Source organism: Gymnodraco acuticeps, unplaced genomic scaffold (assembly GCF_902827175.1).
Source record: "Gymnodraco acuticeps unplaced genomic scaffold, fGymAcu1.1, whole genome shotgun sequence".
Lineage (NCBI taxonomy): Eukaryota > Metazoa > Chordata > Actinopteri > Perciformes > Bathydraconidae > Gymnodraco > Gymnodraco acuticeps.
Window position 1 is genome coordinate 5,243,520 of NW_022990274.1, and position 26,134 is coordinate 5,269,653.

Sequence of the window (26,134 nt, forward strand, 5' to 3'; positions counted from 1 at the left end):
TTAAAATATTAGTTAATATGTAGCAACTTAAAGTGTGTACTTTATTAGCAATCAAATCCCTTTTTAGAAGACAAAGCTACATTAGCAACTATTTAGAGTTGTGTTTGTTTGGCCCCAAATTACATTTAATGCTTAATTAAAAAAAAAAGTATTATAAAAAAGCTTTAAGCTTAAATTAATATATATTATGAATTTTAGCTTTAAGCTCCATTTTGGCCTCCACCCCCTCCTGAGGGAATAATATCTCTCGACTTTGTTCATCAGCTAGTCGCTAAATTTGTTTGTTGTTATGATGCAGTCTGTTTGTGCCGTAGACAAACGGCAACTAAAACATAGTTATTCAAGTGTGGGTGAGTCATAAACGAGCGGATACCTGAAAAGTTAAGTTAAGGTGAACACAGTAAATAAATGTGAGAGGTCAAAATGTCTGACAGGTATCACAAATAGAGGAAGTCTGAGGTTGCAGTCTGAGACACGGACACGGCACTAGGCTTCCAGTAATCCTCCAACAGGTGTCAAGTGTGATTGTGTCAATCTGCCAACTGCCAACCTCTTTATAATGGGTCACATTTGACCAATGTGTTACACTGAAAAGGAACAGGAGGCTGACCTTGGATAAGCTTGCAGTGAACAAGACGCACTCGAACAATTCTCCCATCCTCTTGAGGAATTCGTCAACATGGGGTCTCTTTAACACATACACCTGGAGGAGGAACACAAAGGTATAAGAGAATACAAATCAAAAGTTGAGGCACATTTGAGGTGCATGATCAGGAACACAAACTACTCATTGGGAAAAATATAGAAGTATAGGAAATGGTCCTTGTACTTCTGAACAGATGTTCTGAAGACACATTTTGTCACATGGCAGGTTATTGAAATATAACAGAGAAATCTATCTTCCTGACCAAATGTAGGCTTTTTTATATTATATTTAATATATATCTATAACAGTCTCCAAAAATGGAAGTTCTGTCATCGAATTGGTTGACATGGAATTACATTACATTACACTTACATTGCATTTAGCTGACGCTTTTATCCAAAGCGACTTACAATAAGTACATTCGACCAGGAAGACACAACCTTGAAGAAAACAGAATCATATAAGTACATCAGGTTTCATAGAGCCAAACATTTCAAGTGCTACTCAACTGGCTATAGATAAGCCAGTCCTTTATTAGTATATAAGTGCTTTGTTAATAAATCTATCGCTCGAAGTGGAGTCGAAAGAGATGAGTTTTCAGTTTGGAATACTCTACATTTGATGGTGTTACCCAGTGTGAGCATTCATTTCCTCTACGATAAATGGGATCATTTGGATGTTTTGAAGTGGGGTTACTTATACAAAGTACCATGTTAAATGTAACTAATTTTAGCCAACTAAAATATAGACCCACCTAAACAAATCAAAGTTTGTTGAGGTTTACGCTACAAAATATGTTCACTGCTGTACTTTGCTGTGAGAATGGATATGTTCAAGAACTGAAGCAGCTCTCTTCTAACAGACTCCATTGAAAAAAATACTTTTATTTGCTAAACCTGAAAGTTGCAGATTTACCTTTGCATCAAGTGGTTAGTTTGTGTTATTGTGTGACTTCAAACAAACCAAATATCACACAATAACCCGAAAAAAAACCTTAAGTGGTTAAAATATTCGAAATAAAAGCCTACGTAAATGTCATTTTATAATGGGTTTCTGCTGCACTATACGATACTATACAATATATGGTATTTCCTTTCAACTCGGGACGTGCCGACCATTATCTTCTCAATGTAATACATACATGATTGATCAAATCTGCCTAAAACCCCACTACAAACTATTTAAAGGTTCCATTTTAATTTCTGTTTGTAATAATAATAATGCTAGAGTGACTATAGGCGCTTTCACACCGCAGTACTTTTCCCACAAAGGTTCATCAGAATTTAGTTCATGAGAACTCTTTAGTTCTCATGAACTAAGTACAGATCGCGTTCACACCGGAATAAGTCCCTGGGGAAGGATTAGGCAAATTAAGCCGCTGACGTCACTTCTTCTTCTTCTGCTTTGGGTTTACTGGCAGGCCGCAAATCACTTCACGGCGTATACTGCCGCCCAAAGTCCCCGGCCGGAAGTCCTCGGAGTTGGGGACTGGCTTCAGTAGAAGCTACTGGGACTCCCAGCAGCTTCTACTGAAGCCTTCCGAGTAAATCGCCAGAACGCCGACACCTCCTCATCTCCACCGCTCCCATGTTTTATTTTGTGTTGTCATAAGTTAGTCTCTCTGTGTTTGTGTGCTGGGCTAATGCTAATGCTAATGCGAGGATAATAAAATGGCGGCTTCACAAAACTTTTTTTGAGTTTTACGGGGCGTGGTTTGCAATCCGCCCAGCCAATCAGAAATAGGAACCTTGTTCTCCCACGAAAGTCCCTGCTCTCTAGCAGGGACGGAAAAGGGGGTAAAAAGGTTCTCATTAACTAATTTTAGTTCCGGCTCTTTTTGGTGTGAACGCGACATTTCGGAACTATATCGGAACTAAAGTGGGAAAAGTACTGCGGTGTGAAAGCGCCTATTACATCCAAAATTAAAGCCGTCATATATTTAATCCAAGGACACTTCATGTAAACACCTTGGCAGGAATTTCTATTTACTTCCACTAAGATGCCGGCGGCCTTGTTTCTGAACCAAGTCATCCCGTATAGGCTTTCCCCACTTTAACAAGCCTATCCTGGATTACTTGAAACAGACCCAGGCCCTCTGGACCACAAAGCTCGTCTGTCTTCCTGGAGGCCGAGCACAACAGATCGCGGTTACCATCCAACGGCTGCTGGAGTTAGTCACTCCCATTCCCCAGTGCCAATGAGCAAGACATAATATGTGAGTGAGATTGATGGCCAGCAGTTTCTGAGAAGCCTGCCAAGGTTTCCTCATTTCGTCAGGCCACGTAAATAGCCACCTGCTGTTTGGAGCCATCAACAGGGCGGGCTGCAGCACTGTCAGGGAGCTAGCAAGCAAACCATGGAAGATTTTGTAATTGTTCGCCCTTAGTGTTGAATTGAACAGTTCATAAAGCGTCTTGCTAATCAGGTCCGATCAGTGAAAAGCACATGTTTTGTTTAACTGTGTGTGTTATGTAGAGTAAAATGATGGACAATGCATTTGAATTGGGATTGAAGCAACAGCACATTTAGTGCTTACCTGGTGAACTGTTCCATCAATTTCCACTGGAATGATAAAATCAGCATTGTTCACTGGCTGTTGAAAGAAAAAGTAAACGTGTTAAACACACATCCAATCATATTTGTGTGATCTACCCAAAAATGATCAAACGTTCCCATTTGAGTTTTATAAACAAATCTAAAGTGGGGGCGATATGTCCAATAGACACACAGGTGCCACCTCAGCATCTTCTAAATAACACAACACTGTAAATAATATGACTTCCATGACTTCTCACATGGGAAATATGCTTCTCAAATGTTAGTATCACCCCAAGCAGCTTCTATATAAGGCATTACACCATGGCCGACATTGGTATACTATGAGGTAATGCAAGTAAGACGGAATCGGTTTAACATCAATCACGAACAGAAAGTGTGAGTGTGCATTTAGGGTTTATCATCATTATTTTTAGAATCTTGACTTCCCAAAAATGTACTGTGCAGGGTGTGGTACACGGTGAATACAGGAACAGACAAACGAAAGAATAAAGAAATGTTTTTCCTAAACTATTGATTAAATTACTAATTTACCGTGTGTGAAAGGATTTATAAATATATATACTATATATATTTATCCTCTTTAAATGAGGGTAAATATGGAAGTATCGATCTACGGATGGGTATATGAATTGGTGGTTGAACATTTTATTTGATCCCAATACATTTGTCTTCTGTGTATACAATAAAATGGATTAGATAAAAAAACAAATAAAAAAAAAAAAACAAAAAAAAAAACAACGCTCTTCAGAAACAATAAATAAAATGCTTGATGCATTTGCTGATCTCCCTCAATATCAACATATTCAGAAACACATAAATACAAAGTAATAATATGAATAATAATAATCGTATTAATATGCACAGTATTTTTGACTGATGCACATTTTGCAGTACCGTCAGTACAAATGCTCATCCAGTATTCAAAGCGGTTTAGTTCTGGTTTGACCGGCCAACTCTGGCTCTCCTTGCTTCACTTGTAACCTGCAGCCCAGGTACTCTATCTCCTTCTGTTCACAATGAGCAACAAAGTGTGTATAGTGGGCTGTACGACCACTATTTATTTGCCTGTTGCTCATTTTTTTACTACTTCCACAATCATCTTCAGACAAACCCTTTAGATCTGGGTTTAATACAGTCAAATAGGATGATAGCACCATTGTGGAAAATCTAAATATTAAGCATTAGTATCATGTATTTACTTAGAAAAAAATATTTTACTGAGAGTACAATTTGGAGACGATAGATATGCTCTTTGGTATGGTGGGATGAAGTTGGTAGCTAATGAATATTAGCTTTGGGAGTAACATAAAGTATTTATATATATATACACATTTGTTTGTATTATATTACATTTCATGTTTTCCTTTGTCTCCTGTATGGTTATATCTTCAAATACTATAGTGCAAGAAATATATATATTCTATTACATTTTCCTATCCTATGCATCTGTCCTATACTCGTCATTGATTTGAGCAATTAGGATCTTTATTCTATTAATAAAGGTTCAGAACAAAAGCAAATATAAATCAATTATGTGTTTAAATGTTAAGCCGCTTACATACATCCTAATGAATACATTTTGGTTTTGCAATATTTGAACATTTAGATTTTTTATCATCATGATAAAATGCTCAAATTAGAAAACATTTAGTGCAATGTACTGTATTGTTAGTATTTATTTTTGGGTTACATTTTTGACTTTTACAGTAGAAATAGAACATCTGGTAAAGTGCTTATATTGGTTATGTGACTAACAGCTTTGTGTGGCTTCTTATAGAAAATGATTTATATACTAAACCAACCCAAAACGGGTAATCGTATTACTCTAGAAAGGTTTGAAAAAGTTTAAAAGTGATATTAATACTTGAATACTCTGCGGTTGTACACCAATAAACTACATTTGTATCTGTGTGTTTTATTCCATCCTGTTCTTTAATTAATATATTCAATATTCAATTGCATATTAAAAGCTTTAAAAAAACGAGTTCACAGCACAATGGCTTTTCTCTGCCTTTCACCTACCACCTACTTCAAAGCCGTGTTACCTAAGGCTATTTTTAGTATGTGTGTCAAAGTAAAAGTGAGTTTTATTATCCACCTTGTGTTAAACATGGAGTTTACAGAGTCTGACCCTGTTTACACATGGTGGCAATATCCAGTGACAGCCTTTAGGACAGTCTGTGACCTGAGAAGGACTAAACACCACATGGCATACATTACATAATTTGTCGTGACACAGGAGCCTTGACTTCTGGCATTGACTACTTTGTTCACTAAATGCTACCTTAAAAGGTATCAAACTGATCAAAAGACAGCCGGTTATTTGTAGAAACAATGTTACATTTGATATTTTATAAGAAAGTATTTCACAGTATATTGATACGGAGAATACATAAAGGTGTGTAGTGTACCATATTGCTGATCCTTTTTTTATTTACAGTATTCAATTACATTGCAGTTAACAGTTAAATATCAAACTTTGATTTGAATAACATTTTTAACGTCTTACTTTGGTTTTAGGGTGCAGGTGGGTTTTGCTTCGTGAAACCAGCGCATCCATCAAATAATTGGTTAATCTTTAAGTGCCACATGAGCCTGGTCCTTTACGATGAAAATAAGTCATGGGCATCCTAAAAATATGCAACATGATGTAGTGCAAATCCTATAGCTATTTTTGCCTTGGCAAGTAGATTGTTTGTTTTAACAGTCAACATAGAAGCATAATAGCACATAGTCAATGAAAGGGTACTAGCTTTTTGATAAACTTGATGACCTTTCAGTAATTAAAGGCCACAATTATTTTAAAAAGAAGGTTATAGAAGTGCGTAAAACCAAATTAAACAAGTGGGAAAAGACTAGATGCTCACTAATTTAGATGGTAATTTAGATTTTGTTTGTTTTTTAATCTTAGTCCTGTGTCAAATGTCCGTGATGTGTTTTAACATATTAACTTAAGTTTAGTATTAGTTTACTAAAAGTAAAGGGGCATTTTAGTTTTATCTTAGTCAAAGAAAGTCATGACATAGTTTGACATAGTTTTCCTCAATGAAAACTGTTGACATATTTTTTTTTAAATGTAATATGGACTAAAATATGACTTAGTTTCTTGTTTTCATTGCAAGCTTTTACTTAAGTAAATTGATCCGTGGTGCTTGTCTACTGATATAGTGCGGGAGGAACAGGCATGGATATATTTTGAGAACTCGATAAGGCTTAGCTTGGCTTTCAATTTGACCTATTGGCCATTCTGGGCATTGCAGCAGGAAATCCCCCTGAGGCCAGGAAATTATTTCTCCATAGATCACCATTGTAAAATGTCCTCTGTCAACATCTGTAAAACTGTTGACAGGACACCTCAAAAGGTCAATTATGACTCGTTGCATCATGACTTTCATCGATGGAGGTATTTTATTTGTAGAACTTTCCACAAGCTGAAAGGAGCAATTTAAAATGTGTGACATAATCACAATGTAAAGTCTACAGGCCAATAGGGAACTTAAAGTACTAAGAACACTACTGTGCATAATTAGTGGGCTGAATAAACAGGAAATAAATTCAGAAGCTAGGGTACTTTTTGGGCAAACACTAGTTATTTTCATTGGATTGAATATGCGTCATGTTTGGATATAATACCAACTTCTTATAATAGATCCAGATTTGAGCAGAGTACAGAAAACTGCTGAATTCAAATCAATTAAACAGTCTAAAATATATAAACTCCCCTTTTGGGGGGGGTGCTAGTGAATTGTCCGACCGGCCCACTTCGGTACCGGGCCACCGGGAAAACTCCCGGTATTCCCAATGGCCAGTACGTCCCTGGGGACGTCTCATCAACTCGTATGAAATATGTATGTGAATTTCAGTCTTGGTATTATTTGATCTTAGTAATACATTTGACACTGTTGACCACAAAACATTGCTGACAAACTTGGTTTGAATGCTACTCAAAGGATATGGACAACACATTTTTTAGTAGTAACATATCTGAGCACACAAATATGACATTTGGGGTTGCTCAAGGCTCCACCCTGGGGCCTCTTCGCTTTAACATACTTTATAAGCTTCCACTGGCTTAGATTATAAAACAAAACAAAAATAAGTTACCATAAATATGCAGACCTTAGACATATTATCATCTAAGAATACAGGATTAAAGGACTTGTTTCTCAGCAGGATTTGGAAAAACGTAATGGTGCATTTATCTTTAGTAGAGATCGTCTTACTTAAAGATCCATCAGCAGACGTATTCATTAGCGAAAACCAAGAAAGTGGATCATTCTATTTTAGATTGTTTTAATCTCTTGGCATTTGAATATATTTAAATGTAAATTCATAATGTCTTTTTTTTGCATTTTATCTTAATGCTTTTAATGTATTTTGTAAACACTTTGAATTGCCCTGATTCTGAAATGTGCCTTACCTTACCTTTAATTGTTTCTATTTATATAATTATTTATTTATTTTAATCAATTTGTCAAGTGCTTTTGGGAAGTAGCTGCTCTTATGTTTTCTTGTGTTACATGTTTGTCTTCCTTAAAGCTTAGATTTAAATAAGGAAGTAATACTTTGAAATCATGAGTTTAAAATATGACAGACAACATTGCATGACTCTAACCCGCCTCACACAGATCCATGGGACACTAAGATGAAAATGAACTAAGAGCGACACATATACTGCAACTTTCTTCACTAAAGCTATCAAATATTTCAACAAACAAAAATCATACCATCTGAATACATTATGGTGCTTTCACCACATAATATCCTACAAATGGTGGCACATATTATCTGCACGGACATGACAATTATTGTTTCGGTTTTGGATCAGCTTATCTTTTAATTAGGTCTTTAAATACATCTCTTTGATTGTTTGTATATCTGTAAACAGAGCATTACTTATACATATGAGTAAGTGTATCATACAGGCCAACTTACCTTAAATGAACTATGCACTAGTGTTTCATCTAAATCAATCACCACACAGATCTTCCCTGCATCATTCGATTCCATCCGTGGGAGTAACGGTTGTGCTGGAACCTGAAGACCAGAAGAAAGTTTAGACCTAATGCTCAATGCTTACCCTAAATAAAATTGTATTATAACTTTCAACCCTAGAATACAAGGAGCAACATAAAAGTAGTGACATTAAATGTAAGACTTTACCATCCCAATTTCTCATATAGAACTTACAGCTCATTGTGTGTTTCTTGTCACTGATTTGTGTTGTGGTGTTTGTGTGAGGGGTTACAGGAAACCTTGGATGCTACAGCTGCTGCCGCATTGATAGAGCATGTAAATATCATCACAGTGTGGCTCGTCCCTCAACATGTGGTCAGAGATCGGTGTTTGTTGATGCTAAAAACAAGCTGGCGCAACTAAACAGGCTGCCTGTAACACTGATGCATGTGTTTATCCTGGTAGAGCAGTGCTTCTCAAAGTGTGGTCCGCGGACCACTGGTGGTCCGTGAGCGCCCCCTAGTGGTCCGTGAGTATATTGGTACAATTTCACATTTTAAATTAATTAATAAATTAAAGTTTTACGTACTCTCGCGGGAATATCTCCGCAGTGGAGCGAGCTTAAGTTTCACTTTCGATGGTATGATATAGCCCAGCACAACACCTTCATCACACATGTTGCCACTTGTTTGTACAATTTTCAGGCCATTTGTAATCTGTTCTAGAAAAACGATGTGATTTTGGATATTTGTGGAGTTAGGTGGTCCGCGAGTGTTTTTTTATTGGTTAAGTGGTCCTTGGTATGAAAAGGTTTGAGAAACACTGTGGTAGAGTGAACGGCCAATTGAGGATAATGGAGTTTGACCCAGATACCACACACTTTGCTAAGCTAAGATCTCCTATAACTTCTTCCCTGCTACAGTTGGCATTACAGTCTTAATGATTCAAAAATAGACCTACATAATTAACAGACATATTTGGGATCACACAGCTCTCAGAACTCAACTGTATCCACTCCAACAATTCACAGCCTAGGTGCAAATAATTATTATACCTCCTCTATTGGTGGAACGCAGTGCTCGCATTCACAAGGCTCAGAGGATTCATCGTCACTCTGCTCCTCTTCTAAATTGGTGCTTTCTTCAGAGGCCTCATTTTCCTCCGTCCTTCTGACCTGTGTGTCATCCTGTTTCACAACTCGTGAAACACTGTGAATGAGATCTAAAGTAGGTTGGATTACTCTTGAAATGTCCCGGTATCCACAGTCATCACCTGATTCTGAGGATTGTTCATCTGATGGTTTTTCAACAACACAGCAGTTTGCTAAATCCTCCCTTAGTTCAATAACTTCAGTAATTACAAGTCCAGGGTTAACTCGTAACTCAGTCAAAAGAGCATCTCCTTCTATCCTTGAAGCATACCCAAGGATTTGATCGGACGATCTTCCGTCCATAATACATCTATTTAGGGCTTGTTCAACAGATGTCTGTAGGCTATGAATCTGAAATGCGTAATAATCCTCAATACCAGACTCAAACATTTCTTCATTTTCCTCTTGATTTACAAGTGACCAATATGGTTCCATTTCTGAACATGCCATACATATTTCTTCAGGCTCTGTAACAATAGCTGTCTGTAAATGTCCAATGGTATAAAGACATTCCTTATTCTGAGCAACAGAGGCTTCATCTTCATAAGCATCACCTTCCACAGAGATGTCCTCTGAACATGGCGCACTCATATTATCCTCATTACCAGAGAACAGGCAGGCCTCACTTTCATCGTTATTATAGAGATCCTCATCACACTCTTCTTCCTCATTGTTCTCAGCGTAAAGATCGTCGGCTTCCAATTTATTTTCTTCATTTTCATCCCCTGCTAAACTTGATTCTGATTCTACACTCCAGTATTCTTGCTGTTGCTCTGACCCTGAAGACACGTCATCTCTCTGACTTGCATCTTCCTCAGAACTATCTTCATATTCTTGCCCGTCAGAAGCATCAAAACACGTATCAGTTTCCTGGACATGAATATCCTCATTGATTTCATTAGATCTGCATTTCGTTTTGGCAAGTTTCTGTGCCTCGGATGTCGCTATGCTGTCGTGCATATCTCCGCCATCAAAGCACGAGATGTAACGTTGTTTTTTGGCGAACGCGTGTCCGTAATAGTCGCCACTGTCAAATAGATTGAAGTATTCCTCAATAACAATATCAGCAGTGGGTGTTTTCTTAATATCTTCATTCATTTCATTCATATTTATCTGATCCATTTCTTCATCATCTTCAAAGGATTCCCACTGTGTTTGCTCATCACTTCCTTCGTCTTCATCGTTTCCATCGTCTTCCTGAGGTTCTTTTTCGGATTCCTCAGATGAATCGGAGCATTGATTTGACGGAATGCTGCAATCTGGACAAGTCTTAAAGGATTTGGTTTCAATAGAAGAGCAATCTGAAGAATCATCTTCGGTGCCAAACTGATCAGTACACTGCATTGAGGAAGCACATTGTTGATTTGTTTCAGAGTAATCCGTTTCACACATTTCAGAGTCATCTGTGGACATGTCTGGTGCCTGCAGACAGTTGTCTTCAGTTAGCTGTTGAACCGCACAACATTCGCTTGCAAAGCCAACATTTTCACAATCATCAAAATAAGCGTGAACTGGTGTGTCAATGTCAGAGGAATTTGAATCCTCTGATAATGTGGAAGACTCATCATCAATAGTCTCCGTTTCATATTGCTCGTCGTCTTGTTTAGGTGGACATCTCTCCTCATCCTCATCATTTGCGCATTCATTGTTCTCACAAAGTTCCGTGCCACAGTCCAATAAGTCTACGGAGTCAGAGATGTCAGGTGTCAAACCACCAGACATTTCACATTTCTCAGAATCCTCTGCTGATGTGTCTGGCTCAGAGTCAAAGCACTCACTCTGCTGATCTGAGGGCTCGTATTGTTGAAGGAACTCCAGGTGTTCTGTGCATTCAGGTGTGAAATCAGACATGTCACACTGCTCCAAACTGTCACAGTTCACTGCCAATGTGTCTGGCTCAAAGTCAAAAGCCTCCAACTGTTGGTCAGGGGGTTTGCATTGCTGAAATAATTGGAGGTGTTCTGCACAGTGTTCACAGCAAGAAGTACACTTGGAAGCTAAGCTATGATTATCACAGTGCTCAGAGGACTTGAGAGGTTTAAAACACTCAAAGTCGTCTAATGATTGGCTTAACCCCGAAGTCTCACACTGATCAAGGACCTGGTGGGATTCAAAAAATCGGTCTGGGTATTTCTCAAATCCCTCAGAGTGTCCGTTGCAATAGGTTTCAGTCTCATCTCTGTCCATGTTGCAATGTTCTAAGCAAAGGATAGAAGGGTCACTTTCTTTGCTGATAACAGTCTGCTCAGTATATTCCACAAGGACCTCCATGCCAAGTTCAGCACTTCCCTTTGAGGGGCTGGTTAAATCTGCAGCCTCTGTTAATTTTGGATCCTGGCATTGTTCCGCAATCATGGCCCGAGTAGACGGCTCCCTCTCCCCGGGGGCCTTACTTTGATCGGAGTTTTCCAAATACATCAGGAAATGATTTCTCAATCTGAATTGTGTTTGTCCAACGGTGTTACTCCATGCATTGGTTCCTGATCATGCCGAGTGTAAGTCCAAATGACTGGCAGATAACTGGAGGATCCATTCAGAGAGGATATTCACTGTGCTGGTGGGGGGAGTCACTGAGCACTCAGCCCCCAGAGAGAGTAACAGCAACAGGAGCAGCATGCACGTTGATATGACAGCTTGTCACAACCAAAACTGAGCCTAGCACTTGACTCGACCCTCCCCTTTGCCAGAGACCAAGACATTTATTTTGGGGACTTGGAAAGACGTGACAAATAACTTCTGGAATATCAAATCTCTATAAAAGGCTGAACTAAGACATTCATCTGACACCTGAAAACGCCTCGACCACTTGATCCGTAGACCATAACTGCCAAAAGTCATGCTGTTTTCCAAGAATATCTTCAGTAAAACCACAGGGAGTATTGTCAATTGTCCAAAAATGTAACGTAATGTGATAGTGGTCAATCCCGGATATGTCTTAACATATGTAAACATCCTAATGATTCACATGTGGCAAATTTAAACAAGTTTCAGTATGAAGAGTATTTCATATTGATGATCATTTATAGTCTCTATAATTAAACCAACATGAATCCAGGAGGTAAAGAGACTAAAACTGACACCTGATGATAAGTGTAATCTGCCTTGCTTGTGACACATCTACAGTAGATGTTTCATTGCTCATTGCGATGCAGTGATCTTCCGGTCACATCTAATATTTACACTATTTCTTTCCGTCTTGTGTCGTCCAGTCATCTTGACAGATGTCTGAACATGGGGTGCTTTTCAACACTGCCACACTACTTAGCTGCCAAGAAAAGATGCTCCTGTAAATAAGGAAAGCTTTGAGCCAAGAAAACATGTTTCATGCCAATCAAGCTGACCACATGATGCTCGATAGCGTGAGAAAGTACATATCAAGAGGAAGAAGGGGAGAGAGGAACTTACATTGTTTTGCAGCTCCAACTTTATTTGACAGAGGACAGTATAGAAAATGAGAGATAAGGTAACAAAAGTCCAGAGGAAATAAATGAATCTAAGCTGGGGGGTTAGAAGGAGTCCAATTCCCCCCCGGAAAACTTACTTTTGACAGAGTCCCATTTTCTTCTACCAAGAGGGGGGCATTGTTTTTCTGTGGAGGTGGCTCAGATTCCTTGCGACATAGACAGCAGAAGAAACTGTTGAAAAGGCCTCTGCTGCGGGGCTTCTTTGAAGAGGAAGCTTCACTGGCACCTGGAACAAATTGACACAGAGAAGAAACATAAGGAATGACGCTCATACTGACGTATGGATAGAGCCCACTTAGATGGAAGTAGAACCAGTCAGCAACAGGTTATTTTTGATTAAGATATTTTCAATAGAATTGTTCTTTATGCAGTTGTGATTCAGTTCCAGTGACATCTGGCCAGGACTCATTCCGGTTCATGATGTCAGTTTTTGGCAGTCATGCTGTTTCGGTATATCTGATCTGTGCATCGCTCTGCAGGGTCTGTCAGCAGGACCCCATACTGTGCTCCGTCATGCTGTGTACGGCTGGACTATGGCTATTTCAGTTGTACAGCAAAAGGTTAAAAGACATTGCATAACAAAGTACAGGTGTACATTACATTCCCAGAAATAGTCAGCTGAAGACATCTTAGACAAGTTTCCTTTTCCAGGGAATATTTTGCTGTTCGAATACCAGGAATTTGTTCAAGGGGAGGAAATGCGGGTGGATAGATTTCACCTGATAGTTATTACCAAGAAACCAGTATTCAGTATTAGTAGTATTCAGAAACCAGTTCATTACCAACATTAAGTAAGTTTTCTAAAATATTTGGTTTAAATAAAGCATAGTGTACTCCTACCTTTTGGGAATTTCGTAGAACTCTAGTAGTGTCAAAAAGAATAGAGAAATAAACATAAATGTATGTTGGATGCTTTCTTCCCACTAGTTTAAAAGAATGTTAGGGAAGCAGAATAATCGCTTTATTTCTCTACTTAAATAAATGACGCTAATATTAAACACATCTAAACATAGGCAACATTTGTTATAAATATTTCGGTTCTTAACTGTATTGCTGGCTATTAAGTATCTTCTTTGTGATCATGTTGCTGTTAATCTCACAAAATGTTGTCTTCACTGGCAGAGCAATGCTGTTTTCAAAGAGGAACAGCAGATGATGTTTTCTTCAGTGATACACGGAGCACACATGTGATGTTAGAGTTCTATTGGGTTGCCTAAACACATGAAGACATTCTCTAAATGTGTCAAAACTGCTGAAAATATATTTTTTTCTCACATTATATTTAGTCTTTAAGCACAGCCTTCTGTTTATTTCTATATATTTTAGCAACAAAACAGTAGACCCATGAGCCTAAAGACTAATTATAGTATAGTAAAATTGAGATATGTACACATATGAAAGACATTTAATATAAACATGGTTATTCCATTTTTTTTTAATCATGACTTTGAGAATTGATATAAGTGAGAAATGTTATGTGGTCTAATGTATTTTACTGAAAAGATATTCAGTTACATTATATATATTATATAACGTATGACTGTAGCAGTTTAATAGCATTTAAACCATAGACTGTATATATAAAACCAATGGGTAAAGTGTTGCTGTTTTTATAATAATAATAATAATAATAATCCTTATATTTATTATAGCGCTTTATCAAAGACTCTCAAAGTGCTTTACAAATACACATTACACATACAGATCATACATGTAATGGTCATCTACTGTGGACAATACCAACAGGAGCAAATTCGGGTGAAGTGTCTTGCCCAAGGACACAACTTTACGCATAAACCTTTTAATAATCATGGATTAGACTTCTCCCCTTACTCAATTGTTTTACATTGTGCACTACAAACCGAATATATTAAAGTTTGAAATAAAAAAAGATGAATACTGGTGACACTGTTATGACTGTATTTGCATGAATCCACACTGACATCACAAACCGGTGTAACAACAGCTATCGTCTCACACATGTGGCGCATGTGCAAACACCTCATCAAGTGGTGTTCGAGTGATGAGACTTTTCTAAAAAAGAAAATACTGACAAATTAGCTGAGAGTTGATGTGCAGTCGGAGCTGTCAGCTGAGGCATTAGCATGCCGCTCAGACAGAGTCTGTTGCTTCATTGTGAGCCACAGAACGGACCCGTCAGCTTGCTGCAAATGTGTAAGGATTGTGAAATAGCACAGATGGGCAATGGACTGCTTGTGTTTCTGAACAACTGTTTCTAATGTGGTGATATTGGAAAACAGGAAGCATTGAAATTGCTAATAAATTCCACTCTTGAGATATGAGCAGTGATGGAACGGTGCATTCTGTGGCTATTAGTCCTGACGGCAGGAAATACTAGTTGTGTTGTTGTCATTGTCTACATTGTCGCTGTATTGTATAATTATTTGTTTGTTTTACTTTTATGGTTTCTTTTGTTGTTGTTTTTTTATGTTTATTTTCATGGCCCTGTTGTTTAAGTTATCTTGATAAGCATTTTTTTGTTTTGCCTGTGTGGGCATGTGCGGGTGGAGGGAGGGAAGGGGGAGTGTCGTGAGTGTACTGTGATATTACAATGTCAATGATTGTTGTACACTATAATGAAATAAAAAGACTTGTACAAAAAAACTTTCTATTGTCTGACACAAAACAGATTTGTTTTACTTTATGGGTCTGTTGAGCAATGTTATGTTAATGTAATTGAGCAATTCTGGCTTTTTTTTAAATCTGAACATACCTTACAGTATTATATACATTATAAAAAAGCTAATAATAATAATTCAGATTACAGATGGCAAATTCACCTGAATACATAAAACATGGACAAAATGACTCAAAAGTAATTGAACAGTGTAAGAATCACACAAGAGAAAAGTATATTTTGATGATTATATGTCTGCACTTTTACTAATGTTAGATTTCCAATGTAGCTTTATGATTAATAAAGGATGCAGAAATAATTGAAGTGTTGTCGTCATTGCAATATGGACTCGTGTGATATCCAAATCACATTTGGCACAATATGAGTACGTTGAATTCTGAATGAAGTATTGTGATACTGCCGAAAAGTCCCCTTATTCTACTGACTACAAAAACATCCTTGCGTGCTACAGAACATCAAACCATGATCATTTCAAACATATTATTCAATGATATTGTTGATTCATGTTTCAAAAGTGGTTGTTCTCTATAATATCATGAGTCATCAGTCAAGATAATCTGAACTAATTATTCTTTCTAATTTCAAGTTCATAATCATATATGATAAAAAAAATTGGCGTATGGATTACTTTGACTTTTGTTTGTTAAGTTTATTTTGATACCAATACTTTTGTACTTCTAGTTAAGCACCATTTTGAGTGCAGGACCTTTATTATGTGTACTATTTAGTATTGCTTCTATTACTGATGGACATTTCTTCCACCATCTAATGATTAAGCCACATTTGCTTTAATGTGAATTTTCATAAATGTTTTGAATTAGGTTACTTGCCAGAACCCCTGCTATCGTTGTTCGTGTTCAACTTGTCTAAACTAAGTTTGTAATCTCCCCCGTGCTCTTTAAAATCTGGGTGCAGACAACCATGATAAGTGTATAGCTCATAAATTCCAGCGGAGTGTCAGTGTTTGGCGGCGCTCCAGCGTGTCATGTGGACGCCCCACCTGCAGATCGCCATCCAAAAGGCACATGTTAAAAAGGGCAGCTCAGAGAAGAACTGTGGATGCTGCACATGCTGTGCAATGCGTGACACCATTTTATTTTTGCTGGTATACAGTGGGGCAAAAAAGTATTTAGTCAGCCACCAATTGTGCAAGTTCTCCCACTTAAAAATATGAGAGAGGCCTGTAATTCTCATCCTAGGTATACCTCAACTATGAGAGACAAAATGAGAAGGGAAAAAAATCCAGAAAATCACATTGTCTGATTTTTAAATAATTTATTTGCAAATTATGGTGGAAAATAAGTATTTGGTCAATAACAAAAGTTCATCTCAATACTTTGTTATATACTAGTGATGTGTCGGTCGCGAACGAGCCGGCTCAAAGAGCCGGCTCTTTTAAGTGAACGACGGGAGCCGGCTCTCGCCCGCGAACGAGCCGGTTTTTTTTTTTTTTTGCGGAGGGATCTAGATAGGCTTGAAGGCACATTATGCAATGTGCACATTATCCCGCTTATTACATGGCCACATTCTCAACAAAGTAACGACATGACTCCCAATATTAATTGAAATGATTTTATGGATTTAGAAAATGATTTTAGTGATTTAAAAAATAGTTTTATGTATTGATTTAAATTGACATGCATCCGCTAAGAAAAGTAGTCCGTTGTTACTGTTTGAACTAACGTAGCAACAGCAGGAACTGCTTCGATAGTGTTTTTGAGGAGCTTTTTGATTACAGATTTGAAAACATCGTTGCTTGCTTTAAAAGTAGCACAATTCATTATGTCAAACCTTGGAAAGTATCTAGATATCCCTGCGCTAATGCCAAAGGAACTGCACACTGAATATGTGTCGCCGTTTGATGTCTATGTCTGGACCGCTGCGTAAAAAGGAGGGGTTTCTGCCCCATTACTTCTCTTCTTACTTCTATAAGAATAAAACACGGTGGACGGAGATCTCTTTTTCTCCCCCTCTTCTAACAGCCCAGCAGCTGATCTCAAAGCACGCTCCCCTCTCCTGCAGGGGGGCGTGGTCAGCTGCAGCTCACAGAATCAGCCCCTGACAAAAACAGCGCTGGAAAGAGCAAATAGAGCGAAATGAGGCATGGCTAAAATGCAGGATCTTTTTGGTCTATATAGTCTATATTTTTTTATATAAAAAAAGATATGTATATACTTTATATAGGTCGATACAGTAACCCCTTATCTGTTTTGTGTAGCGTGGTTCTACAAGCAAGTCAGTGCATTCATTGGGTGGTATCAGAGAGTTACACGGGTCTGTAAATGCAATGAAAACAATTGGCCACAGCAAATCATTTATATTAAACATGTAATTTTTACTTTTGAATACTTCAGTACAAAGGATGTATTGAATAATTTAAGTGATATGTGTAAACATATAAATCATTAGTCAAAACAGGGCTACATTTGATTTAATTAAAAGGTATAATATGTGGTAAACTGAAGAGCCATTTGGGAGCCGAAAGAGCCGGCTCTTCTTGGTGAGCCGAGCCAAATGATCCGGCTCACCAAGAAGAGCCGGAATTCCCATCACTATTATATACCCTTTGTTGGCAATGACAGAGGTCAAACGTTTTCTGTAAGTCTTCACAAGGTTTTCACACACTGTTGCTGGTATTTTGGCCCATTCCTCCATGCAGATCTCCTCTAGAGCAGTGATGTTTTGGGTCTGTCGCTGGGCAACACAGACTTTCAACTCCCTCCAAAGATTTTCTATGGGGTTGAGATCTGGAGACTGGCTAGGCCACTCCAGGACCTTAAAATGCTTCTTACGAAGCCACTCCTTCGTTGCCCGGGCGGTGTGTTTGGGATCATTGTCATGCTGAAAGACCCAGCCACGTTTCATCTTCAATGCCCTTGCTGATGGAAGGAGGTTGTCACTCAAAATCTCACGATACATGGCCCCATTCATTATTTCCTTTTCACGGATCAGTCGTCCTGGTCCCTTTGCAGAAAAACAGCCCCAAAGCATGATGTTTCCACCCCCATGTTTCACAGTAGGTATGGTGTTCTTTGGATGCAACTCAGCATTCTTTCTCCTCCAAATACGTCTAGTTGAGTTTTTACCAAAAAGTTCTATTTTGGTTTCATCTGACCATATGACATTCTCCCAATCCTCTTCTGGATCATAAATGCTCTCTAGCAAACTTCAGACGGGCCTGGATATGTACTGGCTTAAGCAGGGGGACACGTCTGGCACTGCAGGATTTGAGTCCCTGGCGGCGTAGTGTGTTACTGATGGTAGCCTTAGTTACTTTGGTCCCAGCTCTCTGCAGGTCATTGACTAGGTCCCCCCGTGTGGTTCTGGGATTTTTGCTCACCGTTCTTGTGATCATTTTGACCCCACGGGGTGAGATCTTGCGTGGAGCCCCAGATCGAGGGAGATTATCAGTGGTCTTGTATGTCTTCCATTTTCTAATAATTGCTCCCACAGTTGATTTCTTCACACCAAGCTGCTTACCTATTGCAGACTTCAGTCTTCCCAGCCTGGTGCAGGTCTACAATTTTGTTTCTGGTGTCCTTTGACAGCTCTTTGGTCTTGGCCATAGTGGAGTTTGGAGTGTGACTGTTTGAGGTTGTGGACAGGTGTCTTTTATACTGATAACGAGTTCAAACAGGTGCCATTAATACAGTTAACAAGTGGAGGACAGAGGAGGCTCTTAAAGAAGTTACAGGTCTGTGAGAGCCAGAAATCTTGTTTGTTTGTAGGTGACCAAATACTTATTTTACCGAGGAATTTACCAATGAATTCATTAAAAATCCTACAATGTGATTTCCTGGATTCTTTCCCCCCATTCTGTCTCTCATAGTTGAAGTGTACCTAGGATGAAAATTACAGGCCTCTCTCATCTTTTTAAGTGGGAGACCTTGCACAATTGGTGGCTGACTAAATACCTTTTTGCCCCACTGTATATATATATATTAATATATATATATTTACAGGCTAGTTTATACCCAGTTTATTATATATATTTGTAAAATGTTATATCCCACCCGATGTAATAGCTGTTAAGTGTTTTAAACTGAATTTGTGTTGATGCATGGCTACACCCAAGTCACGCTCCCACTTTATTTTTAGCCGCCATAGTGTCGGGGCTCTAGGGATGGAAATGTTGTTGGTCCACTGCTTTGGTCCTGACTGAACAACTGTTGAATGAGTTGCTTTAACATACATTCATGTCCATCTCAGGATGAAGTGTAACACTTGTTCTGATCCCCTAGGCTTGTCCTGTTGCATGATCATTAGAACATTTATTTTTACTCTGAAAACTTTCATTTCTGACAAAATATCTGCAGGCTAATGGCATTTCCAACAGCCACTGCTCTACTCTGTTTAGTACTAACATGCTAAACTGAGGTGGTAGAAATGACCAACAGTATCTGCTATTTAGCATGTTAACATTGTGAGCTCTTTTTGAATTTGAACATGTAGCTTGTGCTGTGCATATAGAGAAAGGCAGAAATGAGTCCTAAACCTGTAAATGAGCTAATTTGAGCTTCTAGGTTATTTTGTCTCGAAGTCAGCGCTTTTTTTGCAAATACGTTTTCGGAAATGAACCTCTTACATAATGTTTTTGTCAACACTAGCTTAAGAGATTTTCACATTTTGGTGTATGACATAAAATACCTTGGTAAGTACCACACTTGTAAATGTCCTAAGCTTTTACGTGCAAACGGCGTTTGCTAAGAAGGGACTAAATGAAACATCAGCCACCTTTAGCTTAGCGGTGGTGACTTTCAGTTATGTGAACGTCGTTCTTTATTCACTCCTGCCAATTCCAATTGTAAAATCCCAGTTTTTTTCCTTGCGCTGCTAACTTCCCGGCCGGCCTACAAAAACGTGTCATTACTGTACCACTCTTTAGGCACAGTACAGCCTCACAGACGGCGGAAATGCTTTTATATCATGTGTTGACGTACATAATGGGTTAACCAGAATTTGTATCCTATTCACAATCAATGATACAATATATTATCTCTAATAGCTGCAAGAAAAACTGCTAGCATGAAATTAAACTTTTAGTAAAAAAACAAACAGATTTTCTTCATATCACCCAGCCCTAATCAGATCATTATCTGGCCTATCTTTATTAGCATTCAAGAAACAAATTGAATTGTACATAAAAAAACGTTAAAAGGACTTTTACTTATGATGGAGCCATGTGCTGTCTGTGACACTATTCATGCGCGGTGTGGTCTTTAGGAATAGTATACAGTGACAGCCATTTAATTTAGTTATTTTTCTTTACAGTGTACACATACAGTTTGTTGCCTGCTGTGAGTATGCGGCAGTATATACGTACACATAAAATATCGTCATTAACCGCTGTCAGCGGGTTATCTGCCGGGCTATTTCAGGCGCTGCGATGTGTAATATCAGAAGAGCTAATGCTCAGAGCAGCGTGATGTTTTTTAACACTACAAGCTTCACCTGCCCAGTTCCTTCACACATGTTAACACACAAACCTTTACTCTTGGGACTAAGATAGGCATTTCTCAACAAGCATGTCCAGCTCTTACTGACAGCATTACAGGGGCTGCATCCACTTTCAGCACCGATGAATGAAGCAGTCAACAGGCCAAAGTAATTGCCAAAAACTCTTGAAAGTAGGTCACACTTGTTAGCTTGAAAGGTAAGGTCATAAAATAGGATTCTTTTAGCTGTGGCATATCCTTTCGTGTGATTTTGGTCAATGTATAATGACCATTGAGTTATTTATTCCATATTTCATGTGTTATTTGACTCTTACTGTTATGGGGGTTGTTATAATGAGAATAATATATTTGACTGCCAGAATTGATTAACAATGTCAATGCTTTCTTGAGTGAAGCTAGAATAGAAAGGATACAAAGGTTACTATAAAAGCTGCCTTTGTATTTTACAGAAGAGGAATAGGGCCACATGTTAATAATTGTTTAGATCTGCGCGAAAGTACCTTTTTTTTTGTTCTGAGATTAATGTCAAAAGGAGGAAAAAGTCAGTATTCTGAGTTTTCAAATTTCTCAAAATTCTGACCTAAAATTAAACACACTTTTGCTCAGATCTCAGAAACGGATTCACATGTGGCGTTAGTCGTATTCCGTAGTATCTATAATTAGCATTGCCATTTTCTTTTGTGTCGTTTTGTCCATAGTATTTTCATGCAATTCTTCAGGTGTGTTGTAAACCTGTTACCTTAACTAGTATGAGGTTCATTATTTAGAAAATATTAGTTATATGTTGGTATCAAAAAGCCGGAGTTGCTAAATTAAGTAGTATTTATTTATCATACATTTATTATTTAGCCACTTAAGAGAAGTGTTTTCGATATCCCAAAAGACGATAAACTAAACATAATACATTCATGTTGTGAACAAACTTGTCAATCAAAAAGAAAAGTCTTCAAAGTGGGTCAGCTGTTTGTGGATAAAGCTGGAATCCAAAGATTACAAAGGTTATTCTAAAAGCTGTTTTTGTGTTTATAAGTAGCTGTGCCATTTTCTCTTGTCAAAGTTTACAGGTCAAACACTGGAAATGCCAAAATACTTCGGATAAATGAGGGCAATATAAAACACAAATGTGCCGAAACACATGCAAATGAAAAACACGTGTTCACTAAAAGCGCTGCAAGAAGCTATTGGCTTATTTCAACAATGTGAATGCATGAGTCCTTCCAATATTAGTAGCTTAGCTAGATTAGAAGCACACTGTTGTGCATGTGTTGTCAAGTTGGCTAAGAGGAAGACATGGGTTGCATGTGTTTTAGCACATTTGTATTTTGATATTTGCATTGTTTCTGAAGCTGCATCGCGTTGCTCCAAATGGAAATGTTGTGGGCCATTAAAGCCAGTTTCACTTCTCAGCCAGTGTAGTAGTCGACTAAGAAGTCAAATGTTGGTTTCTAAAAATGTAGTGGAATGAAGGTATAAAGAGGCATACAATGAAAATACTCAAGTACAAGTACTTTAAAGTGGTACTTAAGTACAGTACTTGAGTTATGAACAGTGTTTGGACTAACGCGGTACAAAGTAACGCGTTACTGTAACGCTGTTATTTTTGGCAGTAACTAGTACTCTAACGCATTACTTTTTTAATTCAGTAACTCAGTTACCGTTACTACATGGTGCGTTACTCCGTTAGTTTTTTTTATATAGTCAACAGCCAGGCGAACAGAGATGAGAACTGTACTTAAGTACAGTACTTGAGTAAATGTATTTAGATACTTCCTGTGTCACATGCGGAGACGGGCTGTGGGCGTGTTTGTGTTGTTTACTAACAAGACTATCATGGCGGCGGCGGAGCTCAAGTCTAGTTTCTCCACCTGGAGATATTCACTATTTCACTTTTGTCGAGCACAAAGAAAAGAACGTTTTAGTTAAATGTAAGTTGTGTCTTGGCGGGTCAAAGATCCTATCTACTGCCCAAACCAGTAATTAAAATCTCTTAAAACATCGGCAAAAACAACATGCTGGGACGAAGCTAGTAGCTAAGACCACAGAGACTCAGCCGACGCCACTCCACCTCCACCTAAGCAACAGCGGCTGGATTTTAACCAAGGGACTGCTAGCCAGGGAAAAGTCGATAAAGCCATTGCACGGTATGTTGTAGAACACATGCAGGCTATTGCTACAGTGGAGTCACCCGCTTTCAGGGAGCTAGTTAGCATGATAGCATGTCCGGGCGGCACACGGCATATGGGACGGAACACTTTTTCCAACTACCTGGAGAAAGAATATACAAAAATGGAAAGCCAGCTAATATCGATGCAATCCAGATTGCATATAATGCATGTGAAGTTGATCAACAGATTGTATTATTCTCCAATGCAATAACAGTACTGAAATGAAGGCTATAAGGGCATTAATGGGAGCCCTTTTTTTAAGTAACTAAAACGTTACTTTTCACAGTAACGCATTACTTTTTAGTGTAAGTAATCAGTAAAGTAACTGAGTTACTTTTGAAATGAAGTAACTAGTAATGGTAACTAGTTACTGGTTTTCAGTAACTAGCACAACATTGGTTATGAACATGCCACCATCGATTTGACACCAATTACTTGCCCCTCATTTAAATCGGGACCACATGTATAATTAGGCAGCAGAAATGGTAAAGAAGGAACGTATACGGCCACATTCCTCACACCTCTCCCCCCGAGGCTCAGACACTGATAATGAGGTTACAGCATATCCGAAGGGGCAGCAACGACCTCGCGCCACATCAGCAAGTTTCAGCCTACTTAGCTGAAAGCAGGCTGATCTGGGACCCTTTCAGCCTGGGCACAGCCATGCCTCAGTAGTTGGCTGCTTCTATTCCTATCCAGACACAGAAAGAATGAGGCCTCCCACGACAGACTTTCCACCGCTGCGACACCTGACACTCCGCTACAATCTGACAACTCGCTTCACACCCGGCCACAGCAAATGGTATACCAGGTTCATGGTAGACGAGCTAGTCAGGTCACATCAAGATTTATACATTTCTGCATCTAAAAATATTCCCCTTACAGACTGTCTCATGACAGAAAAAACGACTTCAGTAGACAGCATTTTGCATTTTGCAGAAAATTATCACATTAAATAAATATACATAATTAATAGCAAAATAAACTGCATATTAGTTTTGCTCAGGTGACTTGGGATACATTTGATACCAATGATAAAATAAACTATAGTTAGAAAGTTTGTAGAGGTTTCCTGAAATGAAGCCTATTCGGCTGCAGCAACTTGAAACTACAGGCTGACCACATCCCCCGCTTTCCCATGGAACTGGCCCCTCACTTCTGGGTAGCAGCCATGTTTTGGACTCATGACCTCTTGGCCAGGAAGAAACAAAATCAGAAAGCAGCCTGGAGCTAGCTTGTAGCAGTAAACTGGACAGGACTGCCACCTTCTGGATACTAACGGTCACAGCAGAAGAAGTAGTACGTTTTCTTTCCTGATCCTGCTTTCCCACATGCTACAGTCCAATGTAATGCTGTTTAGTTGTGGATAAGACATTCAATTAACTCATTGATTCAGATGATATCAGGTTGTTTAGTTTCTATGGATAATGGGAATGAGGCACATCACCTGGTGGTGTGATAAAACACTTCATTTGACTATCACTAACCATCAGTCCCATCTTACATCTTCTTTCTGTCAATCACCAAACTCTTCCGACCCCAAAAAGGGACTACAGGTAGGCTCATTCAGCAACTCATTTCCACCAAAACAATCTTTATTTGAACTTTCTGTTTGGTCAATAATCCTAATTGGAGTGACAGAGATGGTTTGAAGTCTAACCATCATTTAATAAAACTGACACTTGCAATATCTGATCGACTATTTGACAACAAGAATACAGAGACAACTGCGACATTATGCATTTAAGAATGACATATTTAGAATGACTTAACTACTGAAGCTTGATTAAATATATATCTAAGTCCTTAAACAATGCGAAAGAGTATTGCTTTACTTGTCTGTATCCTTTAGTATGGTAGGAAGCCAGCAGCCCACAAATAGCAGAAGACAGTGCTAACAAGAGAGTCATCTTGCCTGCCTTCAGGTCTACTTCATGACATTTTCATTCCTAAGCGATATTGATTTCTAGGACATTTCATTGACCCTGTTTATGTACTGTGACTTTACTCTAGTGTATGAATGTATGTCTGGAGGGTTTTTCACTCATCCGCTCGGACAGGAGTGAAACATCGGGGAAAGGCAAAGGTGGGGGCATCAGTGTATTTATCAATGACAAGTGGTGCAGACAACACACTTTGCGTAAGACTATCTGCAGCCCCGACGTTGAACTTATGTGCTTGAGCCTAAGACCCCTGTACCTGCCTAGAGAGTTTTGGAATATCATTCTCTGCACTGTTTATATTCCACCCAGCGGGAACGCAGCAAGTGCAGCAGCTCAAATCACTGACTGTGTTCACCAGCAGCTACTACACACTCCTGACGCTCCGGTTTTTATTCTAGGGGACTTTAATCATTGCAAACTTGAACTGTCACTACCCGGTTTTCAACAATACGTTACATGTGAGACCCGGGAAGATACAATTCTAGACAAATGTTACGGAAATGTGAACAATGCATATGTGAGTAGAGCCAAACCCCCGCTTTCGAACTCGGACCATAACACTGTTCATCTAATACCTACCTACAAAACGGTTCTCAAGCTAAGCAAACCACAGACCAAGACTGTAAAGGTTTGGACTAGTGACAGCATAGAGTCTCTTAAAGGATGTTTTCTCTCTACTGAGTGGAGTATCTTACATGAGATGGACGTGGATAATGCTACTGAGACGGTAACTGACTATATACAATTCTGTGTTGACAATGTGATACCTCAGAAAGAAATAACTGTACCCCAACAACAAACCATACATAACTAAAGGGACTGCATCAATCGTAAAAATATAGCTTTTAAAAACCGGGATAAAACGCAACTGAAATGTGTGCAAAAGGAGCTTAACCACATGCTCAGAGAAGCTAGAAGGAGACATAAGGACATTATTGAACAGAACTTTTCTACAATGAACTCCAAGGAACTTTGGGACACTATGAAGGCAATCACAAATATGACTCCAGCTAAAAGAACTCTCTGTACCTCTGATGACCTGCAAAAAGCAAATGAACTGAATGACTTTTACATGAGATTTGAAACCCAGGACTTCTCCTCGGAATGTACAGACATCGTAGAGACAATCTCTGCTA

The 26,134-nt window shown here is 38.6% G+C and overlaps 1 protein-coding gene across 1 annotated transcript in view; it reads right to left on the reverse strand.

Annotated features, from left to right (window-relative positions):
- The window catches only part of LOC117549493 (carboxy-terminal domain RNA polymerase II polypeptide A small phosphatase 1-like), a 34,953-nt gene that overhangs the window by 5,571 nt on the left and 3,248 nt on the right, over positions 1-26,134 (reverse strand). The window contains exons 2-5 of the mRNA XM_034221471.1: positions 12,853-13,001; positions 8,141-8,242; positions 3,183-3,239; positions 611-703 (exon numbers count right to left, since the gene is read on the reverse strand). Coding sequence (XP_034077362.1) covers positions 611-703; positions 3,183-3,239; positions 8,141-8,242; positions 12,853-13,001 — 401 coding nt within the window. The remainder of the gene's footprint in view (positions 1-610; positions 704-3,182; positions 3,240-8,140; positions 8,243-12,852; positions 13,002-26,134) is intronic.